The sequence below is a fragment of the Crotalus tigris genome, unplaced genomic scaffold, assembly GCF_016545835.1.
Source record: "Crotalus tigris isolate CLP2741 ecotype Arizona unplaced genomic scaffold, ASM1654583v1 scf7180000024424.1579004, whole genome shotgun sequence".
Taxonomy (NCBI): domain Eukaryota; kingdom Metazoa; phylum Chordata; class Lepidosauria; order Squamata; family Viperidae; genus Crotalus; species Crotalus tigris.
Window position 1 is genome coordinate 1,095,544 of NW_024100591.1, and position 25,317 is coordinate 1,120,860.

General features: G+C 37.7%; 1 protein-coding gene across 4 annotated transcripts; it reads left to right on the forward strand.

The window, feature by feature from the left end:
• Positions 1 to 112: 112 nt before the first annotated feature.
• On the forward strand, positions 113 to 23,398 carry IQCB1 (IQ motif containing B1). Of its 4 annotated transcripts, none has more exons than XM_039330089.1 (14): positions 113 to 335; positions 2,119 to 2,233; positions 5,620 to 5,782; positions 5,900 to 6,029; positions 7,546 to 7,639; positions 7,803 to 7,902; positions 8,626 to 8,798; positions 9,395 to 9,504; positions 9,861 to 9,970; positions 12,000 to 12,142; positions 15,608 to 15,756; positions 17,557 to 17,682; positions 19,736 to 19,892; positions 22,257 to 23,398. In XM_039330089.1, the coding sequence occupies exons 2-14, from the start codon at positions 2,122 to 2,124 to the stop codon at positions 22,484 to 22,486; spliced, it is 1,797 nt and encodes a 598-aa protein (XP_039186023.1). In that variant the 5' UTR covers positions 113 to 335; positions 2,119 to 2,121; the 3' UTR covers positions 22,487 to 23,398. The 4 variants fall into 4 exon arrangements, with proteins under 4 accessions (XP_039186023.1, XP_039186025.1, XP_039186022.1 ...); XM_039330091.1 differs by lacking the exon at positions 113 to 335 and adding an exon at positions 373 to 408 and having other exon boundaries at positions 19,736 to 19,807; positions 22,257 to 22,427; XM_039330088.1 differs by lacking the exon at positions 113 to 335 and adding an exon at positions 375 to 408.
• Positions 23,399 to 25,317: the final 1,919 nt, after the last annotated feature.

Sequence of the window (25,317 nt, forward strand, 5' to 3'; positions counted from 1 at the left end):
GAGAAGGTTGGGGAGGGAAGCCTAGAGAGAGGCGACGCGAGAGAAAGGGCCTACCTTCCTACTGGCTGCGACGGTCTGGGCGGGGGGGCTCACGCCCACTGCTGGTGGCCGTCAGATAAAGCAATCCCAGTCCGTGTGGCTCATGGCTTTAGGAAGAAAGACGTATTATGCTAATTAGAACTGATGGGGAACTGGCCCGCCAATGGGAGGCGGCGAAAGTAAATATCTCTCTCTCTGAGGTGGAGAACGCCGATTCTATTGGCTGGAAGCGCTTGTGATCTCACAACCGTTGGCATAACAGCTCCATAAACGTTTCCGGTCGGGAGAGGAGGCGGGTAAGAGAGTTGATGCTGAGGTTCCATGGGTGGCTTGGGGGAGGTTGAGCGGCCACGTCGTGCCCGCAGTGAGGTCTTTATGACGCGGACGGTTACTGAAATGATGCCTGGTCAGAGGGAGGGGGAAGTAACTTGCACTGGCTTTTGCAAAGCTGATACGCGAGTTACTAATTTATTTTCTTCATTTATGTCTCGCTTTCTTTTTTTAAAGTAGTTTTAAAAAAAAGCAGTGCCCCCCCCACAGTTGGTTTTGTCAGCAGCTCGAGGATGAATTGCCATTAGCTTCTTTGATTTTTTGTTCTTCCCTCCATTGCTATTATTGTTGCCTTCCGTTGCTATGTATTCACCAAATTTAACCTGTTCAGCTTCTTTGAGATCACTCAGCACTGCTAAGTACTACCACATCCTTGAGATGACTTTCAGTTGGTTGTCTTCTTCAGTCCATCCTACCTCACAGTCTTGTACAGGTAGTCCTTGACTTACAACTTTTCATTTAGTGACTGCTCAGTTACAACGACAGTGAAAAAAGTGACCTATGACTGTTTTTTTCAAACGACCGTTACAGCATCCCCGTGATCACGTGATGAAAACTTGGATGCTTGGCAATTGTTCATATTTATGACTGTTGTAGTGTCCTGGGTCATGTGATCACTTTTTGCAAACCTCTGACAAGCAAAGTCAATAGGGAAGCCAGATTCAGTTAACAACTGGTTTACTAACTTAACTGTATGGATTCACTTAACTGGGGCAAGAAAAGTCATAAAATGGGACAATTCACTTAATTCTCTCGCTTAGCAACAAAAAGTTGGGGCTCAGTTGTGGTCATTAGTCAAGGATTACCTGTACAGCAGTGGGGCTTAAGTCCTCCCAGGTGGCTTACATGGGGGTAACTGAATCCATTACAACCATGTGATTGAGAGAAACTGATGGGAGATCTCTTTAATGAACTTCACAGTCAGTCAGGATTTGCAACTGGATCTCTCCCGTCCAGTATCTCAATATTTTAATTTTTTTGGCTCTGAAGGGGATATAGAAATAATCCCAATATGGCTATGACTGCATGAGAAGTTTATTCACTGACTGTTAAACTAGCCATATGAGTTAAGTTCATACAACATGCTGAGCTAACATATAACCAGCATGTTGTGGCCCAAGACAGTATAGATATAGGTTATACATATACAAGGAAGACACTGAATTTGGGAAGATTGATGCAAGCAAGTAAGATAATAAAGTGCATTGTGTTGAAAAGTTTGTTTTCAACAAGGAAAGACAGAAATACAGTTTGTATTACAAATGATATGTTTTATTACACCAGTTTTAAGAATCTAAAAGCTTTGTTGGATCACACCCAGGGCTTGTCTAGTTCAGTGTTGTCATATAGATGTTTATCAGTTATATCAGTCGTCCAAGAAGCTTGTCACAAGTATCAACTGTAAAAGCATTAATCCTCTTCTCCTTTTTCTCTCTACAGTTAGTAATTCAAACATCCTCTTCTCCTTTTTCTCTCTACAGTTAGTAATTCAAACTTGTTCATAATCAAAGTATGTTTTGGATAAAAAATATATCCTATTGTCAGTCTTGAATCTCCCAAATTCAAAGAAACATATTTTAGTAGAAACAGTAAAGTGTATGAATTTGATATTAAAATTAGCTTCTATTAAAATATATCTTCCATGAAAATCTGATGTGGATTTTATTAAATGAAATCTATTTATTATATCTTATTTAATCTGTTGCCATAAAATTGAAGATAATTATCTTTTTTCCTTTCTTACTGTAGTTAATGTTACGTGAAATGAAGCCACTTCCTGTGGATTCTAGAATATTGTCTCTGGCTGCTCAGATTATTGAAAGTCCTGATCAGGATATTCCCGTGTTGCTGTTAAAGTTAAAAGGTAAATTAAGATCTTAGGTGCAGCACCATAAGGTAAAACTAAAGCCTGCTATGTGCTGAGCCTGCTGTGCCAAGGCTTTTTTTGTCATAGAATGCACCGGAATGGAGTTCTGACACCTTTTTTTGACAGATTTTCCAGAGTTGCGTTCTTTTCCTATTGTTTCCCTTCCTATCCTCGTTTGTTTTTGAAAATGCCCTGCTGGTGGTACGGTGCGAGTGAGGTTCCCTCCGGTGCAGTCTGCCTCCTCTAGGAGGAGCCATAAGGTGCTGGAGCATCACAGCCAGAGCATGGCTTGATTGGATGGGTTGGATAATGTAGTGTGGAAGCCGATGGTGGAGGTGGGAGACACATAAACATGGAGGCCATCTTTCATGAGAGGATGAGTAAGTCTTTTGCCTTCCCTTACAGAAGGTGGGGTGTGAGGTTAAAAAGAGGCAAAGCAAGAGGAAAGAAAGGCGGCTGGCATGGAAGCTTGCCCAACAGTGAAACTTTAGGTTCCTTGGGTAGTTCAAAGGCTGGGATGTCTACGTAAATCTCTTTTTAGTCCTTTATAGTTTATATTCAAACTGCAGGGGGGAAGAATAAGAATAAAGCCAATGTCTTGTGATTTGGAGGTATTATTATTAATAATAATATATATTAATGTATTGGTCAGTTGTAAAGGTAGACCTACAGTATGAGGTTTAATCAGATCTATTTATTAAATTGGGTTTAACTTAAAGGTAAATTAAAAGTAATTGTTCACTGACAAAGTTTCAACTTTAATTTGTTTCAAGTCAATATCCATATTAAATTCCAAATGTAACTTTTTCCACCTTATTTGACAACTTCTTAAAAATAATTCAATCTTTTACAAGCAACCAAATTTTGTTTTATTGGGCCAATTTCATTCACATAGAAAGCTGACATTTCCACTCGTTAAACTAAATGGGTAAATGTCCCAAAAAATTAATAAAATGCCTTCTTGTAATTTAAAGCCACACAGTGCATGGTAACATTAATAGTATTAACTTACCTTGAACAAAATCCTAGTCTTTTAAATACATTAAAAATTGAAGTGTTTTTTTTTCCAACTACAAAGGTAAACCTTGTAGCGTAGACAAGGCGGGTTGTATGATGTATGTGAGTTCCGGCATCTTTCCCCCCCCCCCCCCAAAAAAAGCACTATGCTATGCTATGATTGAACAATGTTCAGTATTCTGTTACTGTAAGGGTCTTTTGTTTGGGGTTATTGGAAAGGACATTTGTACATATAGCAGTGGTTCTCAACCTTTCTAATGCTGTGACCCCATAATACAGTTCCCCATGTTGTGGTGACCCCCAAATGGGTGTGGCCACCAATAAGAGGGAGTAGGACAGCTAGGGAAAAGGGAAAAAAATGGCGGATAGCGTGGTTTGGCGACCCCCGTGAAATGGTCGTTCGACCCCAAATGGGGTCCCGACCCACAGGTTGAGAACCACTGACATATAGAATAGAGATTCTAGTATTACAGAGAAGAAAGTCTTGATCATTATGGGAATTACAACGTTGTTGTGAGTCTTAATAATTGTAAGGAGTGAATGTACTATTGGACTTGTTCAAGTTCTTACTTGTAAAATATTTTTAAATAAGTTAGGCTAATATAAAAACTATGGACACATAAACTTCTATTTTTCTTCTCTCCCACTCCCTCCCCCCATTCTAAATTTATCTGATTTTAAGGTGTCTTTAATTTACATGCTTAGTCTTGGTTTTTGTGTATTTACAAAATTAATGTTGTTATGCAGGAAATGAGATGTTGGAAGACAAATAAGGAAAAGGGGGAAAATAATGCTTGAAGCAGTAAGATTGGAAACCAAGGGGAAGAAACCAAAATTATTCATAAGTTCCTAAATCGATAAAATGGGCTCAGTTTATAACAGTGCTTCATACGACATCTTGACCCATTAATTAATCATGGGATGAGAATTAGAATGTGTTTCTGTTTCTTAAGTCTTCTAACAAAGAACTGTATGATATGAATTATGTACAGAGAGAACCAATTATGAAGGACACATAATACAAATTATATAGGAGAGCAATGAGATAGTGAAAATTGGGAATTGGTAGCATGTTTTCTGACTAACAATTTTTATAAAAAGGCATAACCTTGATCAAATCCATGCATCTGATAAAGCGAGCTACAGCTCATGAAAGCTAATATCTTTTGATAAATGTTTTACTCAGAAAAAGTGTACCAGACTTATGATAAGAACTAGTATTGATCTGTTAGCAAATCAGATGCACGTTGGCTCAACACACTGAGCCATAAACTGGTCAGCCACATTTTAGCTTTGGCTGTGCTATGCAAACTCAACTGTAAATGGTGAGTTTATAGTGCAGAGTATCACACAAGCTTAGAAAATCAGGTTTGGTAAATCATGGTTATTTTAATCATGGTAAGCATGTTATGCAAATAGTCTGAACAAAATGAGACAGAGAATAAAACATGGTAGCATTTCAGTTAGAGAAATTACAGTATCAGTTGCTAGAGGGCTGCTTTCCAGTAAAGGAAGTTATGGCCCAAATTTCTTTATTTTAGCTGTGCAGAAATAAGGAAGTGTTACTCTCTGATTACCTGAATTCCAGCTCAAAATTAGCTTCATATTACTGTATTATGGACACTGTGCACATATGTTCAAAGCATTTTCTCATTGACTAAACAGTATTTATTTGCATTTCTACTGCTTCTTGATTCATTTTATACCACCAGTTTGATTTTTGCCTGCCTTCATTTTCCCTTTAAAGTAACTTTTAAAAATATATTTTCTCTCTAAAATAAAAAAATAACCTTTTTGATGTGAATTATATAGCTTCTTAAATTTTATCTAACCACTAGTTGTCTGTACTTTAGTAACTGACTAGACAGTTACTGTTGGGTCATTGTTTCAGAGGTATTTCCTTTCCAGATTTCTTAATATCTTCAACAATTGCAAAGTTTCTAATATTTTTTTTAATTCAGACAGCTATTCAGAGATGTATCTGTCTTTAAAATAGCCCTTTGAACCTGTATAGCACAGTCAAACAGCAGTTGACCACTGGAAATGTTTTATGACATTCTGTATGATGTCATAACCTGCTTTATGATAGTGCCAAAGTTCAATTCCATGGGAGTTATGGATCCCAGATTTTGGGTCCATTCTGTAAATTAGCCCATTTGAGGTACTTTAGTTTTGCCCTATGATGCAACATTTCACCCAGTTAAATGTTACAGAAATCAGGGTTTTAGTACTATATAGATAGATATTCCAAATTATTACCTGATTTTGTGTTTTTGCTATGCTCCCTTCTGACCTGTCTTTCAGCCTTCTGTATTTTTTATTTATAGAGGGATCCAAACCTAAGCAGTTTAATTTTTTTTCCTTAGAAATTTTAATAACTGCATCCCCAGGAAGTAATGAATCAAAGAAAATTAAACAAGACTTATACTACTGTGATCTAGTCCAGTACTGTCTACTAGTCCTTAAACAAGATTATACAAAAGTGCCTGGAGGATGGACTACTGCTGCCCAGATAGCAGAGATAGTAAGGTAAAAATACTGCACGGTTACACAACTGTATTCCTGAACTGCTCTAGTAGCTCTGTATTAGACCATGGCAATACTATTTGCAAATTACAGAGATTTTTTTTTTCTTTTCCTTCTCAGTCAGTGTTGTGTAGGTCTTGAGGTGAAAACAGAACGTGAGGAGTTTTACAATAAACTGCTTCCTTCTGCAATAGACAGCCTTCTCTTCTTGGGAAGGCGTTTGCAAGCACAATTTGCTCGGGCAATCAAGGTATTTGAGCCATTTTGTAATATCTTGACAGGTAGTCCTCGACTTATAACAGCTCATTTAGTGACCATTCAAAGTTACAAGGGCACTGAAAAAAGTGACTTATGACAGTTTTCACACTTAAAACTGTTGCAGCATTCCCGTGGTCATGTGATCAAAATTCGGATGCTTGGCAACTGGTTCAGATTTATGACTGTTGCAGTGTCCTGGGGTCATGTGATCGCCTTTTGCGACCTTCTGATAAGCAAAGTCAATGGGAAAATCAGATTCATTTGACAGCCGTGTTACAGTGATTCACTTAACTGTGGCAAGAAAAGTCACAAAATGGGACAAAATTCACTTAACAAATGTCTCACTTAGCAACATAAATGTTGGGCTCAATTTTGGGTCGTAAGTCGAGGACTATTGTATACAAAAATGTCGATATGGGTAGGCGAGGGTTCCCACCTTTTCTATTAGCTGGCTTGCCAAGACATAATTTCTATACTATCAAGGCCCAAGACTGTTACCAAAGCAGCACATTGTCCCTTTTTGATAATGCATGATAATTCTCTGCTTGACAATATGAACAAGGAAATTGTTGAACTTTGGCTACTTTGGAAATGCATCCACACATAGCTTCATTAATTGTTTATTCAGAGTAATGGAGCAAAGAACATGGAATTGTGACAATTATTAGACCTGTCCCTGGTTGTAGGCTGATGCCACAGTAAACATTGCCAAGGCAGATATTCTGTTGTTGTCTCTTTATGTATTGTTTTTCCTTTTGCAATGTATCTGTGCTTACATTTTCAAGCGATAAGAGTAATCAATACATAATACAGTAATTTCTAACAATTGTATTTGCCCATGTATTTGCATGTAACTGATGGAAAAACAGAAATTAATAAAACAACATTTGCTTTGCAGTAGTTTTAATATCTGAAAAATACATACCACTAACAGATTTCACAGCATCCTCACATTGCATCTAATTTATGGCTGTACAGTTGTATACTTTCCAATTCCAAAAGCATTCCAATTGATTTAGCATTAACATTTCTCCCTCTCTAACATTTAATCAAATGTGTTATTTTAATGTCATATATCAGCTTTCCTGAACTTAATTTGTACTACATCTCTCATCAACCTCAGTATCATTCCTGATAGGAAGCATGAAAGTTGTTATCCAAAATATATTGAAGGTCTCAAATTCAGTAAGAGTAAAAATACATAACATTCCATGTTTTTAAGATCATTGTGATGCACAGTACACTTTTCTGTATTAGTTATTGCTAAGAGACACGCTGCAAAGAAATAGATTATACTTGGTTGGAGTAGTTTCAGAATAAGAAGGAAAGAAGTTATTTTCTTACTGTGTCTGTACTGTAACTTAAGTAGCCCCCAGTCCTGCTTTCCTTCCCCCTTTCTCAGTTTTAGAAGAATATTATCTTTTTAATAAATATAGCTTGAGGGTATAATCACTGTTTATGTCTTTCAAGAATTTTAATTATCAGTTTTCCTTTATGTTTTCTTTAAGGATGAAAAAAGGAATGAATTTCTACATTGTTTCAGGACAGTGACTGATGCCACCTGTTGGTTGTGTAGAGGTCACATCCATCTAGTAGAAAATGGTAAGGGAAGAGAAGCCTGGGAATTCATTGGGTAGGAATGTTATTATGGTTTCTAATTCACTTGTGATCTGCATTTAGAGGGTTGCTGTTACCTCCCATTCTGAAATAAAATTAAGCATAGATTTAACTTCCATTTGAAATAGATTTTCTGTTTTTGCCCTAGTGCTTCAAAATAAACACTTCCAGCAATTGCTGACAACCGATGATGTTGAAACAACAATCCAGATTCTGTCACTCTTGCAGGATATTTTGAGAACCAATAGGTAATTATATACCAAAGTGTACCTTTAACATTAAAAACAAAGATTGAAATTCATCCTAAAATATGAATAGTTCTTGTAGGTTAATTAGCTTTTCATCTTCATAATTCCATATTCTTCATTCTAAAAAAGAGATACAAGATCAAAGCTATAGTTTAAAGTTGGCGTCCTCCCCCCCCCCTTTTTTTTTTTTTTACTGGCAGACATGTTTGGCATGTTGGACACAGGCGGAGGCTTTCACAAAATGAATGCTGAGAGAGGTGCTCCCCTATTCATGAAACGATTATTGCAGGGACGTGGCCAGATACAGAGTACCAGCTGGGGAGGGGGGGAAGGTACCTGCCAATGTTCTTCTTTGAGATGCTCCTATTATTTTTTCTCAGTAGCTCTTGGGAGCCAGTGTAGAACATCTTCAGCTACCTATTATTTCTGTACTCAGAGAATGGTCATGGGACTCATTTGCAGCATGCCACCTTCTCATTTATTTATTACAACTTTTTTTAAATTGTAAAAAGCAGATGGGGTGGGGAGCCTGACATGCATCAAATAAGTGGTCTGTGTTTACATTCGAATCCCCTGATTTGCGAGTTGCTGGAGCCTGATGCAAAGGATTTAGTGTGTATTTTTATATTACAATGTGGTTGGAGTTCTTCTAATCCCGCCCGTTTCCCATCCACCATTTTTTTTTATTCCAACATGATTTCCTCTCTTTGTGATTTTTCTCAGTAAAGCATTAATTCAAATAACCAGAGAGGCCCTACACTTCCTTCTGGATGAACTTATTTACAAGATTTCTTCTACCACCAACCCTGCCAGAGGAAATGCAACTGTTAAACTGTTACTTTTGATCACAGAATCTGATGCCCAACTTGTTATCACCGTGAATACTCGCTACAAAGGTTTGTCAAAAGATTTTGGATTTTGAAAAACACTCTAGACTAGAATAATACATTTTGGCATTGAACATTCCTTGAGAAGAAACTAACTGCAATCCAGTCAGTTTGTTACATGTATCAGTTCTCCAACCTAGCATTCGTGTTATTGATTGTAAAATGTACTCATTGGGCACCATTTTAAAACAGTGAATTTTATGGATGAAGTCCTGTAAAGGAATCTAGCATTATGTATAGCGAAACAGGTATAATTGATGGACAGAATACTTATATATGTCTTATATTGCCATAATCATATTCTAGGAAAAGCAGTGGATATATTTATTTATTTATTCATTCAGTCATTCATTTATTATGAATGTATATTCTGCCTTCACCTGCATTCAAGGCAGGAAGTTTTGTTACCATATCCAATATAATGAATCCATTAATTGTTTAAATTTTTATTTGGATGTTTCATTATTTGGCACTGGTATATATTTAGTGTGGAACAGTCTAACTTTTACCTTAGCATCTGTACCACTAGTAATTTGTAGGATGAATAAGCAAGCACTTTTTCTTACTAAGTAGCATATTTATCTTACCACATCTCATTTATTAAGGACTATATACTCTTCTAATCAAGCAATGGACTGGCAAAGGATTTGACAAGAATCTCAATCAATTGCTGGATTTGCTGGATGCAAAAAACTCCAGTGCTTGTGAAACACAGGTATGACACAAATATACTATGTGTTTTGTAGAATTCTGTGTATGGTGGAGGTAGCTTGTATTAGATTTTACCAGTGTAAAATGTGTTTCATAGCTTCTAATCTGGTCACATAACTGGAATCTGACTACGTGAGGGAGAACTATTATAGAAGTATTCTGAAATTGTAAACTTAATTCTTCATAGAGAGTTTGCCATATCTCCAAACCTGGATCTCCTTCTAATTCGATTATAAACCAGCCTTGGTTTGAATATAGACTAGTAAATAAAGCTCAGAGAGATTATACATTTTTAACATCTACAACTGTTTAATTACCACATGCAGTAGAAAAATAAATAAGCTAATTTGTTAATTTCAGAGACTACATCAAGCAGCGTGCATGATCCAGGCATCTTGGAGAGGATATCAGACACGAAAAAGATTAAAGCAGCTTCCAAAAACCATAACTATCTTGCAAAGGAGATTTAGGTAAACTGTGGAGGGTTTTTAAGCAAAAACAATATTGTATTGTTAAAATGGCTTGGAAAGTACAGCTACAATATAAGGATTTTCCAGACCTCCCATCTGACCAGGAACATCAATATAGATTTTTATTTAATGAATAAAATCTCCATATGTAGGGTTTTTTTAACCTGAAAATATCTGGAGGCTTTGGGGGAATAAGCTTATATGTAAAGTCACAGCAGGCATAATTTCTCTGTGTTGCTCTTCTAAGAAGTAACTTGCTTCTGTAGAATTAGATTAGAGTGAAGGAAATAGATTAGAATTTCTTCACTCCTTTTTGTATTTATGCATTGTCTGAGACTTATACAGTTCTTTCTATTTTATTTATTTATTAGATTTATACGGTGCCCATCTTATCTAGAGACGACTTTTGTTAATACTACTATGATTAATTCCTTTCTTTGCCTTCAGTATTTGCAGATATTCTGGTAAAGACATGGTGCTGAATTGGAATGATTTTATGGCTTTATGTCTCAATTCTTTTTATTTGTTAATTTTTTTTATTGTGATCGGACTATGCTATAACCATACCCTGATTTATTTATAAAAATACAAAAACTTGTTTGAGAAATCCACTAGAGGGCAGATTTCACTCATGGATTTTCAGCCCTGCAGATTATTTTCAAAATCAAAATTATACGTTTCATTGCTAGACTAGACTATACAAGATATAAATTATATTGCATGATCCTAGTATGCATACATACATATTTTGTGTGTATGTATGTATGTATGTACCGTATATTCCGGCATATAAGGCGACCTGGCATATAAGACGACCCCCGACTTCGGCGCGGAGTCTTATATGCCGGAAGCTACCGTTATTTCCAGTGTATAAGACGACTCGGCGTATAAGACGACCCCCGACTTCGGCGCTGATTTCAACGCTTTCAAAAGTCGTCTTATACGCCAGAAAGTACGGTATGTATGTATGTGCTTTTTAGTTACTCTTAATTCCAGGTGACTGCCTCAACTAATCCCTGCAGGTTTTTTGGTAATATTTTCAGGAGTGATTTGCTCTTGCAATTTTCCTGGGCAGAGATAGAGAGTGACTGGCTCAAAATCAACCATCTGGCTTCATGTCCTAGGTAGAATTAGAACTCACAATGTCCTAGTTTCTTGCCTGGTGCTATAACCACTGTACCAAAATGACTCTCTCATATACCTAAATGTGTGTGCGTATGTGTGCGCACGCAGGAAAAGAATGCTCTTGTTTACTCTTTTCTTTATGTGATTCTTCTCAGAAATGCTGAAGTAGATCTTGCTTTTAGATTCAGCTAAGTCAATTAAAGTTTACTGTCACATAGCAGCATACATCATTAGCATTATAAAATAATATGGGACCAGAGGAAGACACTGTCCATGTCTTCAAAATGGAAGGGCATGGAGGGGAGGAGTCTAGGCAGTCACTAATGAGTTTATTTTTGATATTCAGAATTTAGAATAGGTACTAAACTGGGTCCTGGAAAAAAAACATAAGAACTACATACGAGATTGCAAAGTTAATCAAGAATAATGCTGTTCTTTAAAAACAGTCCAGACCTCCCAAAATATAAAAGAGTCCCAAAAATATGGCTTTGCCCACTCTGGGGGACTTGTTTTGGCTGTGTCTTATGGAGCAAATCTGTTTCCTTTTTTCCTCCATCAGGCAATTAAGAGTGAATGTCAGTAATACACTAAGAAACAAATAACATTGCAACAGACAGGTTTTGAAGGTGCTGAATTGGCCTTCAGTAAGGAGTTTGAGCAGAGCTGAATGGCCACTCCTCAGGAACGCTATAGTAATAGGCAGAAAGCTTCGTGATGTTAGAATTCCCTTAACTCTTCTATTTACAAATGGCTAGGCAACTTTAGTCTGTGGAAGAACAAATGGCAGAAATTCTCATGACTTAGCCCTAAACAGTGCTGCAATTTGAAACAGTTTAAATGTTGATAATAGCATTTTTGTTGTGTGTGTTTGTGTGTGTTTTTTAAAAAAAAAACTTGTTTGTAGAACTAAAAGAGAACAGGAGTTGCAAAGTTTAAAAAGACAGAGAGAAGAAGAGCACCTCCGTCAACAACTGCAGCTTCAGAGACAAAGAGCCATGAGGCTGTTTCATGAACGGCAGCTAACACTATTGGAAATTGTCCATGCAGGTATGATTATTACAGAACCACGAAGAACCATTAGGGGACAGATATCCCCTTTTCTTTTATTTGGATTTTTTTTTTTTTTGTCTTTGCTTTGTTCCCCAAGATGACATCACTGATGCTCTAAAGGACTTTTATAATTTATCATGGATCTATTATACAAGAAGTAGAGCAAAAATGTGCTGTAATTTGTATATAGTAAAAAAGTTGACTAACAAAGGCATAATTCAGTATAGCTGCATTAAAATGTATATAAAATCATACAGTACATTTTGCATTATTTTGCTTCCAGAACACAGCTTGTGAAATGAGCCCGAGAATTCCTTGGATTTGTTTGCATTCTTTTTGTACTGGAAAATCCTTGCCATCAGTTTTTAGGAGAAAGATAGCAACCCACATTTATCTTATGATTTGTGTCAATTGCCTTTGACTATTTTTTTAAATATATTTTATTAATTTTTTACAATAATAATCCTTAGTGCTTAGTGAACAGTGTGTTTTTCTGGGTTCGTTTATTTAAAAACAATCAATAATTAATTTCTATAATTGAACAATATGTTGGTTAATAATATATTTCCTTGATCCTCTCTTCAGTAATATTCTCCTTTTGTCTACATTAAACAAATATAATTCTGAATACTTTCAATACATACAAAGTTGAGTATAAACATTTTTCTAATATTTGTACATACAACAATAACATCAACATATAACATCTTTTCTAATCAGCTTATGTTTCAATTGTATTTATAGAAGTCATATTAAGTCGTTATATATCCTGTTTTCAAGATGCTTGTTTAAGTTTAATTTCCCTTCAATATTCAAACCACTCTTACCAGCCATGATTTTCTCAAAAGTTCATTACCTTTGAATATCCAAACTTTTCATTCAAATACTACTTCTCAATATTTTTATATTTTATATATTATAAAATTATTATACTACTTATGTATCTTATCCCTCTTATTATAGGACACCTTTATGTCCAAGCTTTGTCTGTTCTTTTGGCCATGTTCAAACAAGTATTTAATCATATAGTACACCATCTAGTAATCTTACTATAGGGCCTCTTTATATCCAAACTTTATATATATGTGTGTGTTTTTAGTCATATAGTATTCCATCTGGTAAGTTAAATCACTCTTAATTTTAACTCTAATCTTCTTTTGCCAGGTCACTTTCCAAATCAGTAGGTTTAGCTTGCCAGGTGGTATTTTTGTAGATGTTGTTGGGGCTAAAAAAAGACAAGTTGAGTAGAATATTCATTTTTTGTCTCCTGTGCATTGATAGTTCTCCTGACAATCTTTAATCCATTTTATTAAGTCTTCTATTTTGTCCATCAGTTTGTTTTGAGATCCTGGAAGATAAAACATCTTTTTTTATTTCCTTTGTGGTAGCAAAATTTTGCAGATTTTCTTTTGTTTGTATTAAGTTATAGTTCTCTTCATTTGTAGCTTCCATATTTGAGTCACTTTTCTCTGGTTTGTATTCTGTTGCCTGATTTGTTTGTTCGTTCTTAGTCGTTATTTTTTTAGCGTTATTTAATTGTAAGTTTAAGTTAGGGATGTGTTCATTTATGTTATCAAAGTTGTTTTTAATTTCATCATGATTTAAGACAATTATCATTTGAATCTGTCAAAATCACATATATTTTCTCCTGGAATGTGTTTGCTTTGTCTTGAGTCATTTTTCCTGCAGATCTCTGATGTTCCAAGCTGGGGTCTTCAGGAGGAGGTATTAGGTGTGGTTTTCTATCACTTTTAGATAAATATACAACATCCATTTTATCTCCCCTCCTCTGTTAAGTAGTTTTTCACTGGTACCATAGTTTCTTTAATTAGCTTTATCAAACCAGCCCATCTTAAAATCCAAACAACCAAGTCTTATGTAGTTCTTATCTTTATATCTGGTTTTTATAATTCAATACATTTCCAATTTATCAAGGCACCATTGAAAACAGTATTTTGTAACAATTCTTCTTTTCAGGGGTCTTATAATTATCAACCAGCCAAGATTTCAATCTAAAGTGTTTAACTACCTGAAAGCTTTCCAGAATTCCCCTTTAGAAGATTAGCCAAAGGCCAAGGTTTTTCTTTCTCTGCAAACAGTTCTTAAACTTAAAAATGCAGCTCAGTGTATTTATAATCCTAGAAGGTCAGCAGTTTCTAAACATACATAGTTTCACTCTGTAGTAGATAGCTCAGTGCTTTATTCCCAGCTGTTTTTGCTATTTCTGGGTGTTTTGCCAAATTCTGAGTCAATGCAGCTATAGTTTTCTCTAATCCTCCACTAGATGTCACTTTTCATGTTCCAACTTTGAAAGCAAAGAGTTATTATTTTTATATATAAATATATAATTTCATCAATACTTTTTCAGGTATGAAGTTTTAGCAGTTTTGTTAGTTTTCAAATTTATCCAGACTGTAGTATTTTTAACCTCATTTCAATATATTTTTGTTCCCCATAAGAATTTAATTCTGTCTATGGGAGGGTGGGGGTGTAGTCCCCTCCCTTCTCACTTTGGGAGGATTTTTGCTTCTTGGTGACCTTTTCCAGGAAACCAGATATAAAAATAGGAGAGAAAAGATTGAATTCCTCATCCAGTTTCAAGCACACTGTTCACCTTTGTTCTGGTTGGTGCCTTTGGACTTCAGCTACAAGTAGCTTGGGCTGGTCGGTGAGGTGTGGCCAGCCTTTCTCCTGTCGGGTTGGAGGGCTTCCCCCAGATCAAGCAGAATGACCATCATTCCATGATCATCGGACCACCCCTCTTTCTTTGTCACCTATCCATGGTTACTTTCGACCCATTTAGGGTCCCCTGGCAGCGTGAAACTAACTGTGAGGTGCAGAGCTCCGCAACTCCTCGGCCATGTGCTATGTGCAAAACTGGAAGTCTCAATTGCATTTGACTATTAATGACCTAAACTAGAAGTGTAGCTTGGAGCTGAGTCAGAATTGTTCAATAAACGTTAACAATATGTCTAAATATTAAATAATAGTGTAACAGTTCAGTGTTGTATTTGGTACAAGATCCTATCTAAATAATGCACAAATAGATGGTAGGATTAGCACAATAAAATAATGTGTCAAATATTTAGGTATTATAAATGAAATTACTTTACATCTATAATAATATAGTCATGTTGTAATATTTCCCTTCCTATCATATTAAAAGTTAGAATTCAGTTGATACCTCTGGGTTAAGTACAAATTTGGGAACTATATCAATTCTGTGATGTCAAATTATGCGTATCCATGTGATAGCAGGTAAACATGCTGTGCCTAGATACCTATGGTCTACAAAATGATCCTGGAAGTAACTACACTGGCTTTCTGTTTAAAAAAAGATTGTACTCTAACCCTATATGGTTTCTTTTCTGCATCTTTCATCTAGCTAGAATGAAATTCAAATATATCTGCTTGTGTGAATTCTGATTTTCTAATAATGAATATATATGCTCTCTCTCCCAGGTCAAGTAGATAAGCATATGCATGAAATGAGAGAGAAAGCAGCCCTAACTATCCAAAGATACTGGAGAGCATTTAAAGCAAGGAGAAATTTTCATCAGCAAAAAAGAAATCTCAAGGAATATAAAGCAGCTGTCCTCATTCAGAGAGCGGTTAGTACACAAACCAACTGTTGGCATGAGATGAAACATTTTGCATCACTATATTTTTTTTTAAAAAACCATTTCAAATTCAGGACCTCCAATACATCTTCTGACTTATATTTTTAAATTAGGATGCTCATGAAACACTGCTGTCTACAAAAACTCGAACGATTCATTAAAAGCAATGTTTCAGAAGGTCTGGTCTTCAAGACTCAAATTGGAATAATACTATGTTTCCCCGGAAATAAGACCCGGTCTTATTTTATTTTATTTTATTTTTTGCCTCCTAAAGAGGTACCAGGTCTTATTTTGGGGGGGGGGGTCTTTTCAACTCACCTTGCCACAGCAGCATCGACAGCCCCACCCAGCTGGCCCACTTCTTCTGCAGCCGAAGGAGCAGCTTCAGTCTGCAGCTGAGAATGGAGCTCTGGCCTGCATTTTACCATCAGAGGCCTTTCCGGAAGGCCTGTGCAGCTGAGAACCGAGCTACAGATTGAATCCATAGCTCGATTCTCAGCTGCAGAGGCCTTCCGGAAGACTTCTGACTGCGAAGTGCAGTCTGAGCTCCATTCTCTCAGCTGCAGAATGAAGCTGCTCCTTCGGCCACAGAAGAAGTGGGCCAAGGTAAGGCAAGTGTCGATCGATGGGAGGCCTGGCTGCAATGGTAAACTCCATGCCCCCATCCTAGCTTGATTTTTAGGCATGTGCCTCACCCCAAAACTAGGGCTTATTTTTGGGGTAGGGCTTATATTAGGCCCACCCCCCCAAAATCAAGCTATGGCTTATTTTTGGGATAGGTCTTTCGGGGAAACACAGTATTTCAATAGCACATTTAAAAACTATTCTTGTTTTTGTGGTGGCTACTTCTACTGGCTGCCTGTACTTCGGCAGTTCGATTCTCACCAGCTCAAGGTTGACTCAGCCTTCCGTCCTGCCAAGGTCGGTAAAATGAGGATGACACTGTAAACTGCTTAGAGAAGGTTGTAAAGCAAAACTTTGCTATAATTTGGCTACCAGTTAATCTAATTATTCCTTATTTCAGTCCTGGTCTAAACTAAGTTGTTTGAACCATGCTGTCAGTGTTGAAGTAAGCCTTGTTCTAGCAGTATCTACCTGAAAAAAAGGATCAAGGGGGGGGGGGGAAACCCTTATTTTGTCACAATTTTTAGCAGCAAAAGTAATTATCACACATTGTAGAAATTCATTAGGGAGCAAAATACTGAGCTACATTGATTCTTGATGTCTTTTACCAAGGATATTCTTTTTCTTATGGGCTTCCTACTTAGGGCATTGGCCAAAGAAAACTCTAAAGAGTATAATTAATATTTTTTTTTCAACCCAGTAATCAGTGGCAAATCTAAATCAAATCTCTGCAATGGCTTCATGGTTCAAATAAGTCCCTTCTCAATGTCTTTTTTAACAAGTGTGAAGGTTCAACTTTAGCTGCATCTGCAGCTGTTATGTTTGCCCACCAGTTCAATTTCAGACCTTACTAGAGTGAGTCGTAAAGAATGAATGTCATCCATGGAGGATTAGGGCTCATGGCCACCATTACAGGATCCATCTCCTTTCCTATTCGTGAAGAGGGTGTGGAGAACACTGCAGGGTCCAGGGTGTGACAGTTGTTTAGAAAGATACACTAAAAATCTTTAAATGTGATTCATCAAGATTGATCTGAATTGAAGATAGAGATAATGTAATATTTCTTTTTCTAAAATTTCCATGTCGCTAAGAAGGCATTCCATGAATCTGACATAATAAGATTCAGTAGAGAGTTGATAATTTTTATTAATATTTTATTTCAATAAGGTGCTTAAGTTCTTGGAGAAGAAAAGAAGAAAGAAACATTCTTTCTGGGAGCAGCCTGAATCTCTTCCGGATGAACAGAGGATATTGTTGCAACAAAAGGTGGAAAGCTATATCAAACTGCACCCAGTAAGTCACCATTATACTTTTATTCCCCTGGATTGTCTCAAATGTGCTTTTTTCTTCCAAAAGACAACTGGATTCTTTTTTCCTTGAGGAAGAAGAAGAAAATGCTTCACTTCTCATCCAAGATGCTTCTTGGATGAGAAGTAAAACATTTTCTTCTTCCTCATGAAAAAAAAACATTTCAGTTGTCTTTTGAAGAAAAAAAAAGCACCTTTGAGACAGCTATGACCTGGAGGACTGAGAATCTCCACAGACATATATCTCCTGGATTTTCTTTTCAAGCTTGTTGAAGACTCCTGGATATTTCCAAAAATTCTTGGCAGACATTTCAGTACTGCAGTGTCCAGAGCTGTACATTTTGCAGTAGTCCTAAATTAACTGAGTGTAGACTAGAATGGCCCAATGTCATGCTGTGGTTAGTTATTAAGGAAATAATTTGGAAGCGTGTCATTGTTCATTGCACATCTGCCATTACTAATACCCACACCAGAGTAACCACTGTAAATTTAAGTTGTTTACAAACTACTTGAAAACTGCTGTATGGGAATGTTATTCAGTGAGTATTCAAAATTATGGTGGCACAGAGGTTTCTGAAGGCCATTCTAGCACATCTGAAGTCACAAGATCAAATTTTGGGTGCTTAGCAATCTACTTGCATCTATGACTGCAGGTGTGCTTCAATTCCCCCACCTGCATATCGATCTTCCCATCTGTGCTCGTTTGACTGCCCTGCTTTGGCAGAAGCACTGGAGCTGAAGTAGAGGCCACAACCTTTAGCAATCTCAATCAGCCACCCCCCCCCACCCCAGGCCTCTTATTCAATCCCAGCACTGCCAAGGAGTGTGCCGGCTTAATTCTTATGCAGTGGCCCACTACCTCAGCATCACAGTGCAGTGTCCCTGCCACCTCTGCCACCCTGCACTCCACTTACTCTGCCGTCCAGCACTCTGCTTCTCCTGCCATTCAAAATGAGAATAAATAGACCATACAACTGTGAAAGTTTATGTGTAAAGATCTACGTTCTCCAGGATTTAAGATGCTTTATATGTGACTGGACAACAATTCTGTCACAGAAGCCATTGACTGACAGGTGTCTTGTGTATATTTGTTGCAGAACTGCCAGTTGAGTTGCTTAGAAATAAGGGTATTTTGCAGAATCTTTAAGGCTGATAAGCTGGTTTAGCAAGAAGCTGATACACATTGGCGGCGGGGGCGGGGGGGGGAATGATAGGAATCAGTGATAATAGAGGTCCTACACCTACAACTGGTCACGTAGTGACCATTTAAATTCTGACGGGCCTAACCGGGAGTTATCTGCAACTTGGATTCAACATTCTGAAGGTTGCCCCCCCCCCCCCGTGGTCATGTGACTGCACTTCAAGAACTCAATAACCAGGTCACATTTATGGACCTTTGCAGCATTCCACAGTCATACGACTACATTTTACAATGGTTTTGCCGAAACTTGGCATTTACTTCTGGTTTTCTGCATCCAAAGTAAAGCAGAGCCATGGATTCACTTAATGACCACTGTGATTTGCTTAATGACCTTTACAACAAAATTTGTAAAATCAGATTGGTTGTGTGGTTGACTCATTTTATAACCATATGCAGGCTCCATTACAGTTGTAATTTGAGGATTACCTATAATGGCTTTACAACATTGCCTTCAAATCTTGAAAAGTAATAATCCATATACATATTTTCTTTAATTTTATTCCCTTTACCCAATAGTGTATAAATTATCATAGCTATATAAACTGAAACTATGCCATAAATTACCTGATTTGCTTTTATTTGGTATGAGAGAAATAAACTATTTGATAGGGTTGTTTGGGTTTTTTCTTTAATCTAATAATAGGAATTTGCTTCTTCCCAAATCTTAATTAAGAAACTACATTTATTTAGAGATGGATCAATGGCTTCAGAGGGAAAACATAGAAAGAAGCACAATGATTAGATTTATCCAAGGAATGCAAATGTTGTGCTGCAGACCCTTACAAAGGTTTGAAGTTGATAACTGTTAATGGTGATAGAGACTGTAATTTTTCTCCAGGCTTCTCCAATGTCAGAAGAAATGAGCAGAGAACTTCATCATCAAGCCCAGGAAAAACTAGCCCACTATATGGTGAGAGAAAGAAAAAACCAGAGGGCAAAACAACATCGAGAGGCTTTGCTAGTCCAGGTTCACACTGATGTGGATCAATTGTTAAGTATGTGTCTGTCTCATTTTGCTCTTGCATAGTTTGTCTTCCCAGGTTAGTTTTGATGTGGTGAATACTGATCAACATTAATATTTAAACCTATATTATCCAAGTAGACACTGCTTCTCCCAGCTTGAATTTTCTTCAGAGATCATCACTGCTGTGTAAATTATGAATTCATATATCCTCTTGATGCTGAACTATTATAGTTGTGCTCCTTTTAAAATTCTATTTTTGACATTTGGAGGTGCTGAAAGAATTACTATTTATTATTTATTTATAAAATTTATTGGCCGCCCATCTTACCATAGGTTAACGTAACTATGAACATTTTGGCAAATACAACATACGCTTTTGGTTTGCAGTTTGAGCAGTTCTAATGTTTTCACACATACACACATGATCACACAAATATGATCTTAGCACTCTTATTCTGGAGGAGACTAGAGAATCTATAGCTACATATACTGTATCATATATATTTCATTTATTTAATAGAGTGGTAGTTCCATCCTGGCACATGTATCTCTATCCAGTCTCTGTGATTATCTGGCTGATAGACAGAACAGCAGCAGAGAGAGTGCATCACCTTGGTACAGTATAAGCTGCACTTCGTGGCCTTGAAAGCCAGCTGGATTTTGGGCCAGTCACTCACTCTCAGCCCAATTCACCTTATCATAATTTTGTGCTTTCCCTAAGCTATGCTTTCTAATGTTCAAATCCATAGATTACAAATTCTTTTTTTAGCAAGAAATCCATAAGAGCTTTCCAATCATTAGTAAATGTAGTTATTCATCTTTCTCTAATCTAGTGGTTCTCAATCTTTTTAGACCGGCGACCCCGGTCATAAGCAGGCGGTGCGCATGCGCAGCAGCGCCCCCTGCGCGGCATGCATGCGTGGCGGCAGCCCTGCGCGGCACGCATGCGCAGCGGCAGCCCCATGCGCCACCCCGTGTGGCGAGCATGCGCGGTGGCGCCCCCTGCGTGGTGAGAATGCGCGGCGGTGCCCCCATGCGCCGCCCCTGCGCAGCGGCGCCCCCTGTGGTGCGCATGCACGGCGCCGCCCCCTGCGCCGGCTGAGAAAAAAAATGGTGGATCGCGTTGTTTGGCGACCCCCGTGAAATGGTCGTTCGACCCCAAATGGGGTCGCGACCCACAGGTTGAGAACCGCTGCTCTAATCAAACAAATTAATTTTGCCATCTCTACTAGTTCAGTAGTTCTAATATTTTCCACAACATTCTTCAGAAACAACACAAGAGATTTTTTTGTGTTTAAAGCAGAAAATTCAAGTGATATTAGTTATAATTTTGTTTCTATCATTTTTAGTCCTTCCTAAGTTTGATCTCTACTTCCAAATTGTGAACTAATAACACTAATATTCTACTAATAATGTACACTAATAATGTACTAATATTCTCATCTAACATAAGACATAATGCATAATTGAGAAAGATAGTAATAAGATGTTGAACATCAACAGAGACCTTTTTATTGTTTTCTACCACAAAATAAGTACCGTATATTCCGGCGTATAAGATGACTTTTGAGAGTGTTGAAACAGCCTCCGAACTCAGGGGTCGTCTTATATGCCGAGTCTTATACGCCAGAAATAAGGTAGTTTCTGGCGTATAAGACGATTTTCTAGGCATGCGACTCGGCATCGATCGTCTTATACGCCGGAAATAACATAGTTTCCAGCGTATAAGACGACTTTCTAGGCATGCGACTCGGCGTCGATCGTCTTATACGCCGGAAATACTGGTAGTTTCCGGCGTATAAGACGACTTTCTACGCATGCGACTCGGTGTCGATCATCTTGCGACTCGGCGTCGAACTCGGGGGTCGTCTTATACGCCGGGTCGCCCTATACGCCGGAATATACGGTAGTAAAATGAGCTGTACTTTCACAGCATTTACTGCTAAAGTTCAATTAGGCTCTAAAGCCTGAAAAATTAGTTTCAGATTAAATATAATCTGTTCTAATCTTTTTAAGCAATCCAATAATCCAATCCATAAATGAATCTTATAATAGCAAATTACATATGTTAGACATAAACCCTTATGCATTCAACTTACTTACATACTATTCAACCTTACTCCAAACTGCCAAGAAAAACCATTATGATTTCTATTTATTTTGGTCTGGGCAATTTCTCTTCTTTATATGCTTCTCTCTGTTCTTTGATTTCTTTTCTTTCACAAGTGATATGTAGCATGAATATGTAGCTTCTGCAAATTCTTTAGCTGCATTGCTCCTATTTGTATTTACTATTGCATTGTTGTAGGATGCTACTTTGAAAACAAAATGATAAAAGCTGCAAATGCAGAGGTTAACTAAGTCTTCTAAAGAAAGATATCTACTTTTGCCATAGATGCTCCAAGTCTCTCAGAATGTACCATGAGGGATCTGAATGTCTTTATGAGCAGATCAGTTCCTGTGGCAACCAAAGCCAAACAATCCCATAATGCTATGTTAAAATATATGCAGTGGCCCTGGTGGAAGAAACTTGAAGAAGAAGACTTTTTTAAAGAAGAGGTTAATTCAGTGGATCCTACAACTGCTGAATTGGAGACTTTATTCATTGGTGGAAGCAAAGCATGATTATTATAAAACATATTCTAGCTAAGTATGCACTTTTTCTTCCATGATTTTTTCCCAAAATGTATTAGCTATTATCTACTGAATTCATAATAAAATTCTACATTCCAGAGATTGAAGTCTGTGTAGAAAGTCTGAATCTGACTGCTCAGATAATTTCAGACGATATGTAGAATTGTATTTTATACAGTTGTGTACACTGAGAATTGTATAATTTTGACTTTTTAAAATGAGATTTAAAACTGGATGCTATAGATTTAGAACTGTGGGTGCTCAGAAGGAACAAGGAGGGAGATGCTAAATTATCATAGGTGTATATGTTGGAGAATAGTTTTTCTTATGAATAGTCACCCTGTATTCATAATATGCAGCCTTCCTACCTGTTTAAATGTTAAGACGGTATCTGAATTTGAATATAAGCTTCTTGGCTCTGTGCTTTATCACATGTGCTTAGAGATTCCTCAACTCCTCTCATAGACAGAGAAAAGTTAGAAGACAAAACCAATTCCAAACTTGTGAAGCAAGAGGTTTCCGTATCTATGCTGGGAAAATAAATAGAGTGTACTGAATCTCCCCAGCACCATTCAGATTATTTTAAATCCTTTGTTACAGAAATCAATAATTGCTCTAGTTGGACATTGCATTGTTCTAATTTCTTCTCTCTGTTTTAAAAGCCTCTTTCTCCCCTCCCCCTTTATCTCTGTGCATTTAGGACATTCTGAGTAATTTCAGACTGAATTCAAGATTTACTTATTAATGTCTAGGAAGCTGACAAATTTTCAAAACCATCTCTTTCCCAGTATCTCTAATTACAGTCGATCAGGACCATATTGTGTTTGCTCAGAATATTAGATGTATTTTTGTAGATCAAATTCATTTTCCTTTTGAGTTACTTAAATAAATATCTTTTTTAAATTTGTTGTGAGATTGATTTATGTCCCAAAGGGAGAGGGAAAGATTGGAACTAATAGTCACACTCACTTATATTACAAGGGTAGGAAGTTGTATTATAGAAATTATTTAACTTTTTTCCATGTTATTTCTTATTTACCAGAAAGGCAGTACAGGCTGCAGAGCCTCTGTCATTCTCATAAATTGACTTTAGGGGGAGGATATCAAAAGAGGCACTGCCTGGAAAATAGGTGGTGACACAGTAATTTCCAGATTTGATGTGATATTCAGGTTAGTGTTAAGGGGCAGAAAAACTCCTGTATACCACTGAGAAATAGGGACACACCTTTTCTTGTGTAGATTCCAAGATTTGTGCCAAAGGCTATGGAAGTCATCTCAAGCACTCGATGGGATCCATCTACCTGCTTGAGCTCAGGACATGAGAAGTACAAGCTGAGATGGAATTTAAGAGACTGGAATGGAAGAACGAGGAGAAAATTGAAATAATGGAACTATAAGAAAAATTAAAATATAATAATAATAATAATAATAATAAAAAGCTGGAAGGGACCTTGGAGGTCATCTAGTACAACCCCCTGCTCAGGCAGGAAACCTTATACCATTTCAGACAAATGGCTGTCCAGTCTCTTCTTAAAGACTTCCAGTGTCGGAGCGTTCACCACTTCTGGAGGCAGGTTGTTCCACTGGTTAATTGTTCTGTCAGGAAGTTTCTCCTTAGTTCTAGGTTGCTTCTCTCCTTGATTAGTTTCCATCCATTGCTTCTTGTTCTGCCTTCAGGCGCCTTGGAAAATTTATTTATTTTTATTTATTTACAAATATTTATATGCCGCCCAATCCCAAAGGACTCAGGGTGGCGTACAAAATTAAAAACAGTCGTAAAACAATAAAATAATCCAGTCATACCGCGAGTCCGATCATATCCCGGCCCCCCGGGGACATCAGCCCCAGGCCTGCCGGAACAGGAGAGTTTTAACGGCTTTCTTAAAGGCCGGCAGGGTGGGAGTAGTTCGCACCTCGGGGGGAAGTTGATTCCACCAGGTCGGAGCCACCACAGAAAAGGCCCTTCCCCGAGGGCCCGCCAGCCGACATTGTCTGGCCGACGGGACCCGAAGGAGGCCCAATCTATGGGACCTCACCGGTCTCTGGGAGCTGTGCGGCAGAATGCGGTCCTGTAGGTAACCTGGCCCTATGCCATGAAGGGCTTTAAAGGTGATAACCAACACCTTGAATTGCGTCCGGAGACCCACAGGAAGCCAGTGCAGCTCGCGGAGGATAGGTGACACGTGGGCATACCTTGGCGCACCCACAATCGCTCTCGCGGCTGCGTTCTGAACCAACTGCAGCCTCCAAACGCCCTTCAAGGGTAGCCCCATGTAGAGCGCGTTACAGTAATCCAGTCTTGAGGTGACAAGGGCATGAGTGACTGCGAGTAAAGCCTCCCGGTCCAAATAAGGCCGCAACTGGTGCACTAGGCCAGGGGTAGGCAACCCAAAACACTTAAAGAGCCACTTGGACCCGTTTCCCACCAAAAACAAAACACTGGGAGCCGCAAAACCATTTTGATATCTAAAATGAAGATAACACTGCATATATCCTTTTTTACCTTTATTATAGGTGTATGTGTGTTTGTGTGTGTGTGTTTGTGTGTGTGTGTGTGTGTGTGTGTATATATATATATATATATGTATATGTATGTATGTATATATATATACATACACACACACACACACACAGAGGTAAAAAAAGGATATATGCAGTGTTATCTTCATTTTAGATGTCAAAAGGGTCTCTCTCTCTCTCTCTCTCCCTCTCTATCTGCCCTTGGTCTGCCACTCCTTTTCCCCCGCTCTCTTTCTTATTCTCTCTCTCTTTCCTCTCTCTCTCTCTCTCTCTCTCTCTCTCTCTCTCTTTCTCTCTCTCTC

Bases quoted from the DNA above. Each gene is read 5' to 3' on its own strand.
- IQCB1 (XM_039330089.1), top strand. From the start codon at position 2,122: ATGTTACGTGAAATGAAGCCACTTCCTGTGGATTCTAGAATATTGTCT. The intron at 7,903-8,625 runs GTAATTATATAC...GATTTTTCTCAG, and splicing joins GATATTTTGAGAACCAATAG to TAAAGCATTAATTCAAATAA. The intron at 12,143-15,607 runs GTATGATTATTA...TCTCTCTCCCAG, and splicing joins ATTGGAAATTGTCCATGCAG to GTCAAGTAGATAAGCATATG.